General features: G+C 36.1%; 2 protein-coding genes across 11 annotated transcripts in view; one reads left to right on the top strand and one right to left on the bottom strand.

Moving 5' to 3' along the window:
• CHODL (chondrolectin) overlaps positions 1-20,789 on the bottom strand; it is a 574,497-nt gene that overhangs the window by 421,470 nt on the left and 132,238 nt on the right. The gene's annotated exons all lie outside the window — the stretch shown is intronic.
• Positions 1-20,789, top strand: part of CC2H21orf91 (chromosome C2 C21orf91 homolog) — a 32,589-nt gene that overhangs the window by 7,059 nt on the left and 4,741 nt on the right. For 4 of the 5 annotated variants that reach the window (XM_047875547.1, XM_047875550.1, XM_047875549.1 and 1 more), the window contains exons 3-4: positions 18,040-18,576; positions 19,594-19,656. In XM_047875547.1, the coding sequence (XP_047731503.1) occupies positions 18,040-18,576; positions 19,594-19,656 (600 nt within the window). The other variant, XM_047875551.1, reaches the window with a different exon arrangement.

Here is a 20,789-nt window from a genome sequence, read left to right as displayed (position 1 = left end):
GTAAGGATTGATGTTACTGTTCTGAAAGAGGTCCCCCAATTTTTGTCTGGAAGAAATTTGTGTGGTTAAGCAATTTAGAGATTATAAACTTGGGAAAACTTTTCCCTCCTCTCTCCCAGACTCTGTTAATGGTAGACTCATATGGTTTCTACCTCCCTCATACTTTTACAGGGAAGATTGCTTTTCCGCAGCCGGGTGCATCTGCCACTGCTCACTTCTGTTCTGCTGATTAAGCACGTGGGTCCTAGACTCAGACCTGGCCTTGCATTTGACCCTGCCACATAACTAGTTGGGTTTTCTTGGCAAGATATCTAAGTTTTTGTGTCATACTGGTTCTCAAATGTCACCAGTAAGAGCAGTTTCCTATTTGTATTTCTTAACCTTGAAATTATTGTGCCAGAATCTCATTCCGAAGGCTGAACTCCCATAGTTGCCATTTGTTCCAAGAAGAGCACTTGGCAAAATAAGCAGTGGATCTCAGGTTTGTTTGTTCTTGATGCTGAGGATGAAGCTGCAGAGTAGCAAGCAGTGATTGGGAGCACAGGTTCCTAAAACTGCTCCAGAGGCCCAACACCTCCAGCTGGGGCACACACTGCAGAGCCAGACTGAATTCAAATTCCCATTCACCAACCAGGAGAACTTGGGCAAGTTGCTTTAGTGTATTATGATCCTGTCAATTCAGCTGGAGGCATATGCCTATCTGAGTTTTAAGTAGGAAATGATTAAGATTTATTTTCTCTTCTTTAGTGATACAGTGTATAGTTAAAATACCTGTAGAAATGACTAGAAAGGTTGGAAAGCCTGACTTTGCCTACTAATTTTTAAGCATAACCAAGCATTTATTAGAGCTAACAGAGCGCTCCCGTCAGGACTAAGAAGTAAGTGGTTATATTCCCAATATATATGTGGCGAAATAAAGGCTCTGGGGTCAAGCAAACTTGCCTAAAGTCACATAGACAGTAAACGACACAGAAGGGATTCCAATCAGGTGTCTCATCAGAGCTGTTGTACCACTGTGGGAAATGGACATTTCTGTTTCCTTTGTCATATTTTAACAGCTTAAATTGTAGACCAGCACCTCTATAATGATGCCATTCACTCATTCACTCACTGGTTTTCTTAATGTTTTTGAGTGGTCCTGATAATCTGTATAGGTTTCTTTAAAAAAAAAAAAAAAAAAGAAAAATTTAATGTTGGCCTCCTCTGTCCTAGGCTTTTCATCCTCACTCTGGGCTTTCATAACCTTTTATATGATGAAAACTAACAAAACAACCCCTTGCCTCCTCCTCCTTCCCTTCACCCCCACCCCCAGCTATACATCAATATATGTAACTAATTTTTAGACATCTTCACCTATGTAACCAATAAGTACTTCCAAGTTACATGTCTAAAGCTTTAAGCTGTTATTCCTACCCTAGCCATATCTCTTTTCAGAGTGAGTGAATGAATAAATAAGTAAATTCCCCTTCTATCCCTGAAACCAAAAATATCAAAGTTGGAAGTCAAGGGTGGAGAAGGTAAAGATTTACATGCCTAACTAAAATCTGTGCAGGTTAGCTCCACAGAGAGAGCCTGCCTGTTTCTTAATTCTTAGAAAGTTACTTCTCAAAGGAGCCTTCCCTGCCTTTTAATTCTCCTCCCCCCAGCCCCTCCCCACCACCACTACTCTCCCCAATATTCTTTTCCTCATAGCACCCTTTTTTTTCATGGCACTTGTTATAATTGTTTACTGTAGTTCTTTGCTTGTGTGTTTGTTTAATGTGCTTCCCTCCCCCCCCCCCCCATTTGTAATTCTGTAAGGACATGGATTTATTTTAGAGTGTGTTTTGTTTGCTAGTACATAATCAGCAGTAGCACAGGACTGGCAAAGAGAAATGAATAAATATTTGACTGAAGACTGCATCAATCTAAAGGAGACTTTAGAGTACTGTTTCTCTTTACATTATTTTTCCTTTAAACTTGCTCACACTGAATCTTTTCTACTATTTTTCTGCCCTTTTAGAGAATTTCATGAGATCTTTTTGGAGTCTACTAGAAGTTTTATGAATCTTAACTAATAGAACTTTGTACCATATTCAAAAAAAGATGTAGCCAATAATACTAATAGTGATAATTGGTTCTTTTTCAGTCAGGGTAAAAAACAGACGTAAGTATTTTTCCCCAAATACAGAGCAAGAAGTTTTAACAGGGCTGTGTCAAGAATGGGAGTTTCTAGATTCATTTTACGCATTGCATTTCTCTTTTTCTGGACACCCCAACATAGTGTTGTGTGCTCATAATGATGACCCCTAGGCATTTGATGACCCTGAGTCCTCTTTAAATCAGTGATAAAAATATATTCGTTAAATCAGTGATTTAAAGTTGAAAACAAGGAAGCAGAATATACAACCCAGAATATCTTAGTAATAAGAACATTGTAATTATAAATAAAAAGGATTTGTTAGAATGTTAAAAATGTGGCATTCTGGTTCAGCTTCATAATTCTTTCATCCCATTGTGTTGACAAAGATGACAAATATTTTATGAGATATGGAAATACATTAAATCTAGATTGAAAATCTTTAATATGTAGGTCAAAATTATCTATTCTCAGTAAATGGATATGATTTATGTGACTTAAAATAATTTAAAACTGTTACTGAAAAGTTGATAAAGAGAAATCAGCTACCCAGAAATAAAAGGGTAATTTTTCTATCACATGCAAAATAATGTCCTGTGAAGAAAGAAGACAAAGATAGGTTTCTCTGTTCTCTGGAAGAAGTGAACTATCACTCTCAAGTTAGGAAGAAGCTAGTTCAACTGTCGGTAAATACTTAAGTGACTTGCACTTTCAGATAAGAGACTTATTTAAATAATAGGTATTGTTTGTCGAGTATTATACACTTTACATGCATTGTTTTTATTGTTATCCCAATTTGATGAATAAGGAAAGTGAGCAGACAGGCTAGGTAACTGGTCCAAAATTGCACAGCTTACAAGTTCAAACCCAAGGTCTCTGATTCCAAAAAACCAAGTGCCTAAATCATTTCTGCTTCCAAAGAAAATTACATGAACTATTAAAATTTAGGAGATATTAAGTTAGGCAAAGTCAGAGATGAATTATACAAATGTGAATATTGAGGCAAGGAACAAAATCTGGGTCTCAGGAGACATAAAATTTTTTTAAATTATTTCTCCCCATGGTATTAATACATGTTCAGTGGAATATCTGAAAATATACATTTCTGATGACTTAAGAGAGTAGGATGATGCAGTCTCCACATGGATTGTAATCTCAATATGTTGTAATCTCAACAATCTGTCAAGAAGATACAATTTTTAGAACCCTTGGATTGGGCTGGTTAATGATCAGAGAGAAGGGAACACACCTTGACTATCTTGCCGCTCCTGCCCAGAAAGGATAAGCTTATTGAGCTGTAGACTGACATTTGCTAGAGAATCATGCAGGTGTCGACTGGTAATGAGACAGTGGTTCTAACACTATTCTCTGTCCTCCCAACCATCTGGGTAATGGAGGCTTATCCTGATTATCAGTCTTTCAAGAGGGAATAGGGATCTGAGTAAATGGATGCAGTCAGTGCAAACACAAGTGAAAATGTTAGCACCATTCCTGGAAATTGCACACCATGGTCCTTTTGCTCATCGGCCTCAATAAGTGCCTGGGGCACTTTCAGAAAGAGAAAAATAGGTAGTTTATGAGATGAGTTTTCTAGTTTCTGAGTTTAGAAGGTAATGAGCATTGAACTTAACTACATCAATAGAAGATTTTAGAAATACTTAGAACATATTCAGAAATACAGCACCTCTGCTGATATTCTGCTTAAAAAAAACTTAAATTTTCCAGTGTTTATTACTGAAAATAAAGACCTCATACCTTTATATTTGCATAGTACTTTAGAAAGTGAAAGGTGCTTTTACAGCACCTTAATCTCCACATTATATAGGAAGTTAACATTGTGAATTTCAAATATAGTAATACATGAAAAATGTATAAGTGATTAAAATCAAAGAGGCTAACACTGAAAACTTATCAAAATGTGGTAACTATAGTTCTAGTTAGAGTGGATTTAAATTATGCTAATCCAATTTGGCACACCATATGGTCCATTACGATTTTGATAAGGGGAATAAACCCATTAAACACAGCCTTGGATTTATAGTTTGTAATAAGGGAAACTTGCCTGTTTGTTTACAAATAATTTTAAACTAGTGTATCTCTGGTAATTTTTTGCATTCCTGTCTCAATTGTATACCAGTAAAGCAGAATAATTTGTGTGTACCCATTAAAATCTAAATCTCATAATTAAAGCTGTGTGGTTGGGTCCATAGCAATTATTAAGCACAATTATTCAGTAAATATTAACTAAGCAACCACTCTGTGCTGGAAGTTATTCTAGTAGCTGAGTATAAGACATGGAATAAAACAAACATAAATCTCATAAAGCTTATATGAGAGGAGGGAAAAGACAATAGAATAAATTAATTATATAGTATGTTGGAAGAGGATATGGAATTATTTGCCTTTATGAAGTATAGATTAAATCACTAGTATATTTTTCCATGTATTACCTTACTTGAAATTTACACTTAATGTTCATTTCTTATGAAATAACGTGGAGATTAAGTAGACAGTGAAAGCACCTTCCAATCTCTAAAGTGCTATTCAAATATACTTAAATGACATTTTTAATATCTAAAACTTAGGATAACTGTTGGAATAATATCTACAATGAATGTAGTGAACAAAAATTGCTAGTCTGATTTGAAAACAGAACCCATATGTTAAAGTTTAGGGTATTGGGAGTGTTTCAAAATTAACATAAAGTACTTTTCATATTTTTGTATTTCTATCTTTAAATACTTACAGATCTTTAAGTATTGGGTACAATGTAAAATATTTTCAAGTTTTTGTATTCTTTCTAGTTCCTTACTAACACTGTTTGTTAATATATTTGTCCTGATAACATTTCTGTTTATTATTAAAATATTCTTTATAATCTTGATTATGTTACTTTGGCTTATTCAGAGTATTTTCAGGATATCAACAATCAGTTTTCAACTCCGTGTCAAGCAACATTTTGATTGTATTTCTGCTACGAAGTAGAATCAATATATATAGATTAAATATAACAGTATAGATAAAATATAATTCCTACATACTGTAACAGAAAGTTCTCCCAAAAACTCAGTTTTAGGTTACCAGTGTATTAACTAAATGTGTCTGGTAAATACCAGCCGCAAGTATCTTGAGAAAGAAACTAAAATCTCACAATTCTATATCCAGTTAGGACTAGATGTAGAAAAATATGCTTTTTACAGACTGTCTTTTCTACCACCCACTCTTCTTAATTCATTTATTTACTCTCTCCTCCATTTGTTGTAACTTCTGCTTACTCATCATCTTGCCTACCTACAGTTACTATCTCTGTATCCTGGCAGATTGACCAAAAAGATGGTTAGAGTGGCAGAAATGCTCATGTCTCCCACACTTAAAAGAAAAAATCATAAACCATATGATTTCTTTCCCTGAAACCATAGTTCTTGGAAGAGTCGTGTTCATTCAGGGTCTACTCAGTCCTCCCATCCTATCCTTCAGTGCCCTTACAATTTGCCATCCTCCTTTACTCTCACTAGTGACCTCCTTGTAGTCAATGCAGTAAATAGTCTCATGTTCGTGCCATTATCAAAATCTGACATTTAACATTTTCTTTTGAAACACTTGACTCCATGGGTTCTGTGAGAAAAGAGCTGTGTCCTCTTATTTCTGCCTACTTTTCTGTCTTCTCGGGTTCATTGCCAGGTACAAGTCCCTAAAATACTAGTGTTTCATTGAATTCTGTCCTTCTCTTATTGCACTCATCTACTTCTTTCATTGACATGTCTTTAGCTATACCTCTGTACTATACCACAGACACATTGCCAGGCCAAACCAAATCTTTCTTCTGAGTGCCAGACCTGTATATTCAACTGTCTTGAATATTTTGTGCCTTCCATTTGAATATTTTGTACCTGTCTTGAATTTAAGTTCCTCAGAACTAATGGATCTCTATTTCCATATACACATGCATTTTATATTTCATTCATCTTTGGTTCAAATGGAACTCTGGGATCCACATGCAGAGATTTTGATTTCATAGGTCTAGAGTTGATCTTGAAATTTGCATTTTAACAAGAGTCCCAGCTAACTATTCTGCAAATGACCTCAGGACCAAACCTTGAAAAACTGCCATTAGTGAATAAATGGTTCCTGGTTCTTCAGGACTTTCCATGTAGAGTTGTGTAGGTACAATGATAATGTAGCCTAGAATCTGATCTAGGCTCTGCTGTTCAAGCTGTGTACCCTGGTAGGGATGACTTTCCAATATATAAAGGCAAGTTGGCCTATGGCCTAGCAGCAGGTCCTGTCTGTTACCCGACGGCTTCCACCCGCCCTCTCTTTGCACTCTGTCCCTGAGTCCTATTGATTCTCTCCCATTTGTTTCCTACTTTTCATTCCCACTGCTATACTTTTGTCCAGGCCCTTTTTCCTCCTTACCAATATTACCCCAAGACTACTTAATTAGCTGCATAGATTTAATCTTTTTATCCCCACCGCTACCCTACCTCCCCAGTTCTTTCTCAGTATCACCAGAAAGGTCTTTTACTTTAAAGATCTGATCATGCCATTCACTGTCATAGAACTAACTATCCATTGACTCCTTGCTATTTTACTCAGATTATTAGCTTCCTAATACAACACATAAAACATGTCATGACTGGGTTATGTCTGTTCAACTGGCCACCTTCATCTTTCATTACTCTTCCAAAGGCACTCTACAAGCCAGTCTGTGTGCCAACTCTATCTCTGTCTTTCTCACTCTGGTTCATTCCCTCCATTTCTTTCTCACTTTCATGTCTAAGTTTCCTCTGTCTTAAATTCCATTTCCTTCTCCTTCCTCCTAGTATGCAACTGCTCAACTTTTAGAGTACATGTATTAAATAAAGGCGATGATAAACAACATCAATGCCTGTGTTCAAGGAGCAGTGTGAGGGTCACATCAAATGATGAGTATAGAGGAGCCTTGTGGTAAATATAGTATATGAAACAAATGTTAGTATTTAAATTCAAATATTTAGAAGGATCTGAAAAGATGAAATACTGCTTGTATATTGAACATCTTCTCCATTGACAAAAATAATTTAATGTTTTATTGTACATTGAGGAGGTTTGAATTTACCTGATTTTACCTTTCTATGATTTGGTTTCATTAGGTTTTTCTGCTCTAGCTTTCATTTCTGTTTTGTAGCAGCTGCTCAGCAAATCCTTTCACCATACATTCTTTGTTTTTTTAATCAACAGTATGAACTGTCTTCACTCATCAGTGTCTTTTTCCCTTACTCTCTTTGGGTCCTTGGGTCATCACCGAGGATTGCCAGATAAAACGATAACATGGTTATGATTTTTCTTTGGAGAAGAGGAACTGCTTTCATTTGAAGGAAAATACTTTTCCTTGCTAGATACATTGTTCGCCTAAGAAAATTCTCACAGTCTTGAAAAAATTAAGAGTCTTAGGTATGTGTGTCTTTTACCATTATCAGTATCTCCATCTTTTTTCTTTCACTTAGTTCAATGGAACATACAGTCCAATACTAAAAGCATAATTTGTCTTAGACTAAGGAATGCAGTGTTCTTTCCCAAACCAAAATGTATTTATTCCTAGACATTTTTAAAAATGTTTTTCACTGAAAAAGCAAATAATGCCTATTACAGAAAAATCAAAATATAGGAAATAATAAGAATATTAAGATTCATAATGCCACTCATTTACCAACAATCTCTTGATATTTTTGGTGTGTTCTTCTAAATTGTTTTCTGTAGTAGACTACGTATGTGTACGTGCATGCACACATCTGTAGTAAATTGTGTTTAAAAATGAAATCAAGCTATATATAGCATTTAATAATAAGCCTTTTCATTTAATATATTAGGAATATATTTTTCATGCTAGGTAAAATTTTCTACTTTTTTTAAGGTTGCAGTCCATTGTACCCTAATTCATTTAACCACTATCCCATTGCTAAATGTTTAGCTTGTTTGCAGTTTACCAGTACTAAAACATTGTTATATGTACATTTTTTATGCATGTCTGATTAAATTCCCATTTCATTTTAGTTTAAATTCCCAGAGGTAGACTTTTAGATCAGAGTCCTGTCCCAATTTGTAGTCCTATCATTTGTTTCAATGGCTTCCATTACTGCTGAATTAGGACCATGTAATCTTCCAGTTTAAAAAAAAAAAAAAAAAAAAAAAAAACTATTTGTTTCATCATGGGAAAATTTTATTTTATGTCAGTTCACCAACCCCTTTGTTTAGTTCTTTCTACTCTAGAATTACTATGATGCAATTATAACACAGTCATAATATTTCTATGTTTAGCATCATGCAATATGATTTATCAATTATTTTTTTTAATGTTAGTTTTTCTTATCAAATGGTTAATGAATTGTAATGATTGTTTTCCATCAGCCTGAATTTTTACCATTTACTACCTATAGTAGTAAGTGACTTATACATGTTTTCAAATTCACTAGCTAATATATCCCTATTAGATGCTACCATTTAGCATCTATTTAAGGAATAGGCAACTAGAGTTTCAGGAACCATGATTCAAATTTATGCAAAAAGTTGAAATGCAAAACTGAGGTTTTAAAATAGCTGTTGGACAGCTTTTCATTTTTTTTTCCTCATTTGTAAGAAAATAAATCATTCATAACCTTTACTGGGCAGACAAGGTTTCAGGAGATAAAGGGCAAAGAATTCATATGTCTATCACATTTCTTGCTTTGGAACCTATAATTTTACTTTGTCATTATGATTTTCCTTGTTTATCTGGTGTTACTATAAAAGTGGATTTCTTTTTTTTACAGTCTCTTTTGTTTAAGTAACATGTATCATTTTAACTTTATGTATCTTTAGGAATGTTGGGATTTTTTGTTTTCTTCTGCAAATTAGTGTCTCTTTGTGCCACATATAAAACAGCTCAATCATACTACAGTTAATTAGAGTAACTTTTTTCTTAAGTTTATTTATTTTGAGAGAGAGAGAGAGAGAGCACAAGCTGGGGAGAGTGTGTGTGTGTGGGGGAGAGAGAGAGAGACAGAGAGAGACAGAGAGAGAAAGAAAGAGAGAGAATCCCAAGCAGACTCCATGCTGTCAGCACAGAGCCCAGTGTGAGGCTTGATCCCATGAACCGTGAGATCATGACCTGAGCTGAAATCAAGAGTTGGACGCTTAACTGACTGAGCCACCCAGGCACCCCTGATTTGATTAACTTTTTGGGAGTCTTTTATACAGCTTCATGCACAAAAACAATTTTTTAATGTCAGTATACTCAGAGCTCTTTTGGGGAAAATGAAACAAGTAGAGGTTTACTTGAGTCAGTTGGATTATTGACTTAAAACTTTTTATAGTATAATGTTTTTTGTACCACCAAAAAATTACAGTCTAAATTTGACATATTTTAATGTACTAGACAAACAAATTTAGCCTTTTATATCGTATGCTGCTGTAAGCTTAGTAGCCCATATTAAACCATTAGTAAGAACATGGACAGCTTCTATCCATGTTCTCGTTCCAAGTACACTTTTGCTTAATTACTTCCAGACAGACTGCCCTGTCCAATTTGGTAGCCTTACCACAGTATGGTTATTAACCTTAATTAAAATTAGATAAGGTTAAAATTTTAGTTCTTGGTCATGCCAGCTACATTCAAATGTTTAATAATTGCATGTGGCAGTGGCTACTATTGGATAACAGTTATAGACCATGTCCCTCATCACAGAATGTTCTGTTGGACATTGCTAGTTAAAAAAACAGGTAGCTAGGAGTGCTTGAGTGGTTCAGTCAGTTGAGCATCCGACTTTTGGTTTTGACTCAGGTCATGATCCCAGGGTCATCAGATAGAAGCCCATGTTGGGATTCAGATTCTCTCTCTCTCTCTCTCTCCCCCCTGCCCCTCTCCTCTGCTCGTGTGTATGTTCTCTCTCAAACAACAACAAAAAAAACAGGTAGCTAAATTAGGGAATAGAATTGAATGTGGACTTATTTTTTGTACCATTAGTAATAAACAGTTGTTATGTAGGTGTGTTTCCCCAGTTTTCCAACTGTTAAAATGAAAAAGTAAAATTCACCAAGAGGTTTTCTTTTTGACAAGTCATTTGCAGTTTATAGATCTCCTTTCATTACCAGACTCAGTTCCTTCATTATTAGAGATTGAGGTTTATCTTTTAACATTGTCTCTCAGAACTCATTGCTTACTGGAATTTGCCCTTATAATTCATTTACTGGGTTAAGCTGTTTAACGGCTTAGTCCTTCTCCTAGCATATACAGTAACTTGAGAATGGAATAAACATCTCTAAACTGCAGTCTGCTGTCTAAAGACCACCTGTTGATATATCTTCCGTTAGGGCATTGGTTCTCAAAATGTAGAAAAGCAGGTTGCTGAACCCATCTGTATATTGGCTTACTGTGGTTGCCAGCAATTCCATCTGCTAAATGCAGAGATAAGCAATTACCTATTACTTTTTAACAGTATGTTCAGTACTTGAATATGACATACTCTTCAGTGGCTCCTGAGTTAGCTAAAGGCATGGGGTGGGAGGGAGTAGGACACTGTTAGCATAGTAGTCACTAAAGCACTTGGGCATCCAATAAAAATAGAAGCCTGGCCTATTATGGGTGTGGAAAGGAAGTGGGTGCTCCAACTATGTATCGTTGCCTTCCTGCCTTTGGTCTAATTTCCCACCTTTAGCCCCATGGCAGGATAGACAATCTGAGCATCCTCCCACTGAGTGGCTGTGATGGGCAATAGATACAGTGATAATAACTCTTGTTGAATCCTAGCTTGCCTGTTCCTGCTTGCTCATCAGATGCAAAATAGCCTGGTCAAGTTAGGTGTCAAAGCATCATTGGGACAAGCAGTTTTTGCACCAAAGCAATTCAGATCTGTATCACTGCACAGTCTTGGTATATAGCACACGTGTCACTAGTTGGCAGCCTGGCCGCAGAGCCTGCTGGGTCATAGGTACCCTGCACACTCAGGAAGGAAATGATAAGGACTGTTTTGGATTAAAGAGAACTTGCCCTATTTTCAGATGGCAGCTGCTTCTCACTACTAGCCAGTTGCTGCCAGATCTTCAGATTTGGCTTTTAAGAGAAACCAAGAAACTGAAAACTATAAGTAGATATAATTTTTTTCTTCTTTTAATACACTTTTAGGCTAAACAAAACTTGTCTGCAGTATGGGTGTGGGTGTGCTACGTCTATTTACAGAGCTTTTCCTCTATTCCTTTTATCAGAAATGGGATCAGATCCTCCCAAAGAAGTAACATCTTAATCCTTTTAGTCTTTCTTAGCACAGCAAAGTTTAGCTCTCCTCCCATTTTTACAATTAACACTTTAAAGAAGCTCAAGATTACTTTAATATAAACAGCACATAAACATGCAGGTACTTGTACAACCCTTTCTTAGCAACTAAGATAAGATCATCATAAAAAGAAAAACATCTTAACTCTTGGAAAACTCTTTAAACTGGGCAAAATGTGAGCTTGCATAGAAAAGATTCTGAAGCAATACCACACGAATTGTTGCACAAATGTTGGTCATGTTTGAAGGCAAAATGTTTCAAATTTCTTCACAGCATGTTAACAGCCTGGAACTTAAATTTATAACTAAAATTTCCTTGCCTTATTTAAATATTAAGAAAGAACACACAAACCCACAGTTTGGAATACCAACACTGCCAGTTGTCTAATTCTGTTTTATGTTTGAAGTAAAACTTGAAGAGCTTGCTCTCTTAGAGCTGTCCAGTCTCCTACTGATGTGCTAACGTGTGTATTCACAGCTTTACATCCAACGACTGGTTGTGTTCTGTTTGCTCTGCCTAAGGAGCACCAAATTATATGAAGCCATTCCTTTGACTGGGAAATGAAGTTAAGTAATCAAATTCAAATGAACTCTAATGGACGGAGTAAGGCAGGATTGGAGTAAGTCAGATGACGGGATTCAGGGATGTGTAAAGTAGAAAGCCATGTGGCATCAGTGTAGTCCACTGAGAAACAGTGCTATTTGACAGGACCAACTGGTGAGCCATCAAGAAAAGATTGCTTTGTTTACCTCATTACCACCAAATCCCAAATAAGGTCTTCAAGAGGCTGGAGGTGAAATCCAAGGATGGGGTGCCTGCGTGGCTCAGTCGGTTAAGCATCCAACTACGGCTCAGGTCATGATCTCACAGTTGATGAGTTTGAGCCCCACATTGAGCTCACTGTTGGCAACTCAGAGCCAGGAGGCTGCTTTGGATCTGTGTCTCCCTCTCTCTCTGCCCCTCCCCTGCATGATCATGCTCTGTCTCTCTCTCTCTCCCAAAAATAAACATTAAAATTTTTTTTTTTTTTAATCCAAGGATAATGGGACATGTAATACAACTTGCTAAGCGTTTGGGTTTTGTTCCTATTTTTTAGTGCCACTTAAGAGTCTCATCTTATTAGGGAAAAAGAGACATGTTGCTACGATAGGCAGATTAAATATAAGCATGGAAATATCCTTATTTTAAAAGGGCAACCGTGGCAGGTAGACAGAAAAGTCTATATTTGAGTGACTTTGCTCTTCTGTGGGTTTAACCAAGTTTTCTTAAAAGTAAATTGATCTTAAAGAGGGACTTAAAGAATAGAAATGGGGATAGCATGCCAGATGGGTTAGTGGGAGGGTTTTCAAAGTATGTGAGAATGGTATAACAAAATCAGAGATGAAAGTGGGAAAAGATAAAAAAGAAAAAACTATTGAATAGGAACAGCTTAACTTTTTAAAATACCCCCGTTCATACAGAAATATACTGCCTATGTAATTCTAAATGGCCTCTCTCCAGAGCAGCTAGTACTTAAAAAAAAGCAGTCATGGTTGCCAATTAAGGTCTTGGTTCACTAATAATAATGACTTCATGACAAAAAAAAAAAAAAAAAAAAAAAAAAAAATTACATGGACCTTTTTGAAGTATGATTTAAAGAAGTTTTCATAATGGTTAGGATGTCAATTACATTGGCCTTCAACATTTTTATTAGTGAGGAAGTTGTAGCGCAGTTTTTGTTGAACTGGTTTGGAAACTCCTTATAACTCAGCTCTTCAAAAATAGCAACTCATTTAATTGCATTTAGATTCATTCCTTTTCAAAAGCTGCTAAGGAAACAAATTGGTGCTCAGAGCTGTTTACACTTGTAAATGCAATTAAAATTGAAAAGTCAGTAGGGAAGCTCACTGGGATCTCTGATAATAGCAATAGTTGTTTCTTTTATAATAATTCGAATTGATGAAGTGAAGAAAACAAAATCACTTCAAGAGTTTATCAAATGGCACGTATATTGCTGATACAAATTAAGTGGGCTACTCACATTCTTTTCTAGATTAAAAGGTAATTTGTTCAAGTATATGAAGTAATCAGTATATTATACTTTTTGAATGTTTTGTTTCCTATGCTACTGCATGGGATATTTTAAACTATGTTTATAAAACAAACATTTTCAAACTGAACTTTAAAACTTAGTGAGCTTCGGGGCGCCTGGGTGGCGCAGTCGGTTAAGCGTCCGACTTCAGCCAGGTCATGATCTCGTGGTCCGTGAGTTCGAGCCCCGCGTCGGGCTCTGGGCTAATGGCTCGGAGCCTGGAGCCTGTTTCCGATTCTGTGTCTCCCTCTCTCTCTGCCTCTCCCCCGTTCATACTCTGTCTCTCTCTGTCCCAAAAATAAATAAATGTTGAAAAAAAAATTTAAAAAAAATAAATAAAACTTAGTGAGCTTAAAGAAATTAAAGGTATTAATGAGGTACAGTTCACGTAAAACAGCCTTTTATATTCTCTACATGTAAATTTCTGTTAAAATTAATACAGTTGAGTAGAAGTTCATGGTTTTGCCTGGCAGACTGAACGATGTCACAAGATTGCCATCTGTGTATCAGTGCCACTCATCAGTTCTTCAGACTAGTGGCCCATTAAACTAAACATAGGAGTAATTCCACTGAAGATGGCTTTCTTCAGTTAACTTCTGAGTAGCCTGGCAAAACTGCATATCCTGCTTCCCTTGCCCAGGATGGGCAAAAGTTCATTGTAGTAGACCTTGAATGACAATCGCTAATAAGTTTGTTTTATTTGGTTTTAATATAATTTAAATTTTCCTTTATTCATTTAACTGCTTTTTCTTGAGTACTCCCCATGTGCCAGGCATGTGCCCTTTCCCACAGAACTTACTCATAGTCGGAGATAAAGGCCAGTGAAGAGGCATTTGTGAAATCTGGTGTTCTCAGCTAACCCAGATGTGTTGGAGTAAGAACCAGACAGGAGATGGTAATGACCCAGACAGTTCAGTGAGAGGGGTGATCGGGTGAAGCAGGATTTTGGGATGTTGTACCGCTAGATTTTATGGGGAAAAGAACCCTTTAAAATGGACAGCAAAACATTTGGGATAGGTGAGGGGAGGAGCTGTCAAGGAGGACATCTAGGTTTCTTGAGCAGTTGGTGGTGCCAGACTCAGGAAGAGAATCAGGTTTAAGGTTTGGGCACTTAGAAGAGGAAGAAGCATTTGGTCCAGGAGGTAGGTGTTTGAGAAGCCTATGGGCCATCTAAGTATAAGTGTTCCCTATACTCAGAACTCTTTCTTGCCCATGATACTTTTTTTCATGTGTTTTATTTTTCTTTTGTAAAATGTTTATTCAATTTTGAGAGAGAGCGTGAGCAGGGGAGGGGCAGAGAGAGAGGGGACAGAGGATCCAAAGCAGGTTCTGTGCTAGCAGCAGAGAGCCCAATGCAGGGTTCGAACTCAGCGAATCATGAGATCATGTCCTGAGCTGAAGTCAGACGCTTAACCAACTGAGCCACCCAGGAGCCCCTCATGTCATTTACAGGTGACTTTTACTCCTGAATATCTGAAAGAAATTTATGTTACATTTGTGTATTTGTACAGTAAATTGAATATTGTTCTTTGATTTGCTTTTCATCTCAAAAGATTATTTATATGCATGTAATCATGTTTTTATTCAGGTTCCTAGCATTAATTTGGGTATTTAAGTAAAAACTAAAAGAAAAATTATTTTGGGGCACATGGGTGGCTCAGTCAGTTAAGCAACTCTCGATTTTGGTTCAGGCCATGATCCCATGGTTCATGGGTTCAAGCCCCACATAGGGCTCTGTGCTGACAATGCAGAGCCTGCTTGGGATTCTCTCCCACCTTCTCTCTCTGCCCCTCCACCTCTCTCTCTCTCTCTCTCTCTGCCCGCCCCATCAAAATAAAAATAAACTTAAAAATTAAAATATTTTTGAAGAAAAGTTATGTTGCACAAATAACTAAGAAGGAACATTGGAAAAGAAAAATCTTTAAAAGTTCACGTTATCCTTCAAATAGACATCTATTAACCTGCTGTTGAAGCTCTGGACACATCAGGAAATTCATTGTTTCATACAATTTTGTATCTTTTATCAGTACAGTTTTTGACGTTTCTAAATAAATACCAGAAGCCCACAAGATTTAACAGCAAAAATTAACTTCTGCAGCATAATTTAAACCTTTTTTTTTTTTATATGCTAAAGAATTTCTTTTCATAGAGACCAGTGAAACTTAAAATTTGCTATGTTTAATAGATTCAACTAAATCATGGCTTAGAGCTGTGGCAGTGGTCTGTGAAGACAGTTGACCGTTGGAGATTGGTTAGCCATCTGTTGGCAGTGAGACTGAAGGGAGGTTGCAGAGTAAGGCAGCTCTTGAAAAATCTTCCCGAGTTAGTAAAGTAAGCAAGTTCAAGTTCTCTGCCTACCTGCTGTTTATCCTGTGCAGTAAGTATTAGAATCAAACACCAGAGTGGAGCTATTTATTTGGGCTGTACTTTTGTACTAGCTACTTTTTTGTCTTGTTTATGGCCTTAAACATATATAATAACACAACTTTTAATATTTTCATTCTAATAAGATTTGTGAACTTCCTTTTCGTGTTAATTTACCCAGTCTTGAAGGTGTACGCTCGTGTTATCAAACAGAGCTTTGAAGATTTGCACTTAAGTATCTTAATTTTGCTAGAAATTTGACCTAATCAGACAGTAACTGGTTAAAAAAAAACAAAAAAACATACACACACAACTGCAATATAAGTAGCAAAGGGATAAATAAAATGTGTATGAAATTCCATTTCAGGTCTGTTTTTGTACTTGGTGGAAGACAACGCTGAGATATTTGAGTTTGCTTCGTGAGAGCAGCTGTTCCCACATGCTTACATGATCATTGTTCAGGAGGTGTACTCCCCATAGCTCACTTGTGAGCCAGCGGATAGCCCATTTAGCAGTGGTTTTGGCAAACTCAGCAGGTCCCACTATTGGCTGATGTTACATCATTTTAGAACAAATTAATACTTACACGCCGTTTTATACCTGATTTAATACCATTAAAGTGCAAGTACTTCACTATCTTACTACTAGCCAAAGTTTGCAGTTCAGTTAATAAAATTGTTACAACTTCAATTTTTAAAACAAAGGATGAGTGCATGCAGGGTTTAATTTTTTCTGATAAGTCAGCTAAAACTTTTTTTTTTTTTTTAACCTGCCACCTGAGTGGCACTCCACTTACCCTGTTTTCAAAGCTAAGCAGATTTAGACTGGTTAATTCTGGCAGGCATTAATTTTCAGCTCCACATCCCTTATTCACTTTCGGTATAAACATACTGCTGTTTGACTTTAATAATATGGCTTGAGTTTATAAAAATGTAATAAGGTATTCTGTATTATGAAATGTATTATGTCTTTGAAAATGTGTTCTATGATCTGTATTTTAAAAAACAATTGAAATAGCATACTTAAGCTTACTAAAAAGTTAGGACGTAGAAAAATGTGATAAGAACATTTCTACTATTTATAGGATATCATGAAGATTTGTTGAAGAATTATACTGGTTATTGGAGCAGATAGAATCTATCGCTATGTGAAAATTAATTGTGTGTAATGCATTTCTTCTAGAGGATAAAATTATCTTGATAAAAGCTAAACAAATGTGAAAACATTTTAGATGCTTTCATTTTCTTAAAAAAATAAATCTAGGGGCACCTGGGTGGCTCAGTCAGTTAAATGTCCAGCTCTTTCTTTTTTTTTAAGCTTATTTATTTGAGAGAGAGAGAGTGCGTGAGCAAGCGGGGAGGGGTAGAGACGGGGAGACAGAGGATCCGAAGCAGGCTCTGTGCTGAGAGCAGAGAGCCTAATGCAGGGCTCGAACTCACAAACCATGAGATCATGACCTGAGCTGAAATCAAGTCAGATGCTTAACCGAATGAGCCACCCAGGCGACCCTAAGTGTCCAACTCTTGATCTCAGCTCAGGTCTTGATCTCAGGGTCATGAGTTCAAGCCCTGAATTGGGCTCCATGCTGGGCATGAGGCCTACTAGATAGAATCAAGATAGATAGATAGATAGACAGACAGAAAACCCACTTCATTGCCTTTGTGAGGCTTTTATTAATGTGTATTTTTTTGGTTCTAGTATACCTTTCCCCAGTAAAATATAACTATAATTTAAGAACATGATCAACTTATGTTTTTGTTAGAAAAAAATTGTCAAGCATTTCTCTTACTGAGCCTTAAAGTAGAAATTTTTGCAAGTGTGTACTTCAGGAGGATTAGCAAAGAAAGCACTACACTATAAAGGCCAACATTTTGTAAATGTAAATTGCTAGTTTGGTACTACTTTTTTATATTATATGCAATAACCTCCCTCTGGAGCAAGGTTTAAAATGAATCAAGTCCTTGGAAAGGCTTTATTATTCATAAGAATTTAATATTACTGAACTATATAGTTAAACTGAAGCAGAAATTATTAGACCATATTTTATGTTATTAACACCCATATTCTTTAGCATCTTTCCTCTAATTTACAAACCTGATGACTGAGATCCATGTTTTACTAAGATCTGTATATACTCTTGTCGCAGCTTTTAAAAAAACAAAATGTTGTCTTTTGTTTTTTTTTTTTTTTCTCTATAGGAGTACCAAAATCTAATCTCTTGCACACCAGATCATTAAGGGGCCATAAAGACTGCTTTGAAAAATACCATTTGATTGCAAACCAGGATTGTCCCCGATCTAAACTTTCAAAAAGTACTTACGAAGAAGTTAAAACTCTTTTGAGTAAGAAGATAAACTGGATTGTACAGTATGCACAAAATAAGGATCTGGATTCAGATTCTGAATGTTCTAAAAATACCCAGCATCACCTGTTAAATTGCAGGCATAAGCCAGATAAAAAGTTACTCCCACAGTTTGACTCTCAAGTACCAAAGTATTCTGCAAAGTGGATAGATGCAAGCGCAGGCGGCCTCTCAAACTGTTCACAAAGAATATTGGAGCAGCGGGAAAATACAGACTTTGAGCTTGCAGTGTTGCAAGATTCAGGTGCCACTTTATGCCACAGTAGTGTATTGTGGCCTCATAGTCACAACCAGGCACAGAAAAAAGAAGAAATAATCTCTGATCCACATGCTAACGTCCAGGCCCAGCATCCACATTACAGCAGAGAGGAATGTAAGTAAAATGGGGAGAAAAGTAAAGGTTGCAGTTTTGTTGGCTTTTCTTTTTTTTACATTTTTACATATGTGATATGTCAAGAATTTTGTTCTAGAATTATGGATTTTATAGAGTATTTAAATGACAGGTTCACCCTAGCAAAAATGAGGTGTCTTAAATTCTCCATCAGTTCTCTCAAATACTCCTTAGTATGTCCTAAAGAATTTGAATTCAGTCCCATCATCTTTTTTAATAAATTTAAAATAAATAAATTTAATAAATTAAATGTATTAAACTAAATGGAATTGACAAACAATTGGAAGTTTGAAGTTCATGTAGTTTAGAAGTACATCTTCAACCATTGGCTAACATACATTGTCGCGTTGCTCATCGCTACAAGATTAATCTACTGGGGGTGGCATTTCAAAAGCAAAAAGCTGACATTTCACTAAAGGACATAGGTAATGTGTGCACTTATTTTAAAGTTGGGAAAAGTGACCCGTTCAGTTTTCATTTACTTCCACAAAAACTCACAGAAACTGAGATAATTCTAATTGACTTTAAGCCAAGTGATTTTAGAACTAGAAGGGACATTGGTGTATCTTTAATGCAACTTCTAAATTCTACACATGAGTTATCTAAGGTTATATAACGAGATAGATCAGTTTTTCAGACTATTTCCACAGTACGTTAGTGTCTTCCCAACTGTGGATCATAAACTATGTAGTGCTTAAGCATAATCAGCTTGATGAGTAGTGGCTTCTAGCAGTTTACCAAGTATTCTTTGGCAAAACTTTTGATTCAGGTGGAGGTGTACTGGAAGTGATGTGAAATATGTTTCTTGCTGTGAGCTGTCGTTAGAATTTGAAAATATCCTCCACACTGTAGGAGTTAATGAATAAATCCTGGAGGACGGGTGAATACTATAATGGCAGTTAAGTGAATATTTTTTTAAATAGAATATTGTATTAGTGATGTAGACAATTTATTTTTCCAGGTTACTGTAGTAATAATTCACATATTTTCATGTTTCAGTGAATTCGATGACTCTTGGTGAGGTAAAGCAACTGAATGCAAAGCTCCGACAGGAAATACAGGGTAAAGACTCAGTGTCAATGTTCTATGCATGTGAAAATTTTGATACAGAAAATCCCTCATGACAGGACATTCTTAACTTTATCTGCATTTAAATTTGGAAAGGGGATTAGAACCCATTGGAACTTCCAGAGCAAAAGATTAAGAAAACGACTTCTTTATGAAAAAAAGGGGAAATAAGTTTTTCTTTTTTAAGTAAAAATGGAGACAACTAAACCCATATCTCTTCCTAGCATATTATTATGCCAGACACTGTATGAGTGTGCTTCCTAACAGTTCCTTAAAGTTGTATTAGCCCTGTTTTGTGGAGTTTTTTAAATTATAAACAATGTCAAACACAAAAGTGGTGAGAATAGTTTAGTGAACCCCTTGACCCATCTTCACCAGCTTCAACTATTATCAAAAGCATAGCTAATTTCCCCTCATCTCTGCTCATACCCATTCCTTTCACCCCATGCCCAGCATGGATTATTTGACACAGATCCCAGACAAATTGTTTTGTCCACAAATACTCCAGGATTTTCTCTAAAAGATAATTTCTTTTAAAGGTAATCACAACCTCATTATCACACCTAAAAAAAAAAACAATAGCTAGTAATTCTTTAAACATCATCAAATACAATGCTAACACTAATAACAGTTAATGTTGACATTCCCCTGTTGTTCCCTTTTTTTTTTTTTGAACAACTGATTTTCATTTTGGTGAGGAAATTACACTTCAGAGACATTAAGTTGCTTACAAAGATCGTGCGTTCAGTTAGTAACAGATTAAGGATTATATAACCCCTGCCTTAACTCCATGGCCAGTGGTCTTAATCACACATCAGCTGAGAATAATAAAATAGTAACAATAATAATAGTAATAGCAACTTCTGTTTATCAAGTGCTTATTCTGTGGAATGTACTTTATAGTATGACCTCATTTAATCCTCACAGTAGCCCTGTGAATTGCTTAGTATTGATACCAAGATTATACATAAGAGGAAATTAAAGCGTGTAGTTTTAGTCACTTGCCTGAGACTTATAAAAGTGTAGGAACTAGAATTCAAAAATGTAGGTAGTCTGAATCCAAAACCTCTTAAGAGGTATTTCCAGACCTGAGTATCAATGGTCACTTCCTGTCCCATAAGTCATAA

The sequence above is a fragment of the Prionailurus viverrinus genome, chromosome C2 (assembly GCF_022837055.1).
Source record: "Prionailurus viverrinus isolate Anna chromosome C2, UM_Priviv_1.0, whole genome shotgun sequence".
NCBI lineage: Eukaryota > Metazoa > Chordata > Mammalia > Carnivora > Felidae > Prionailurus > Prionailurus viverrinus.
The sequence above is the reverse complement of the archived record's forward strand: the minus strand, read 5'-3'. Positions and strand labels throughout refer to the sequence as shown.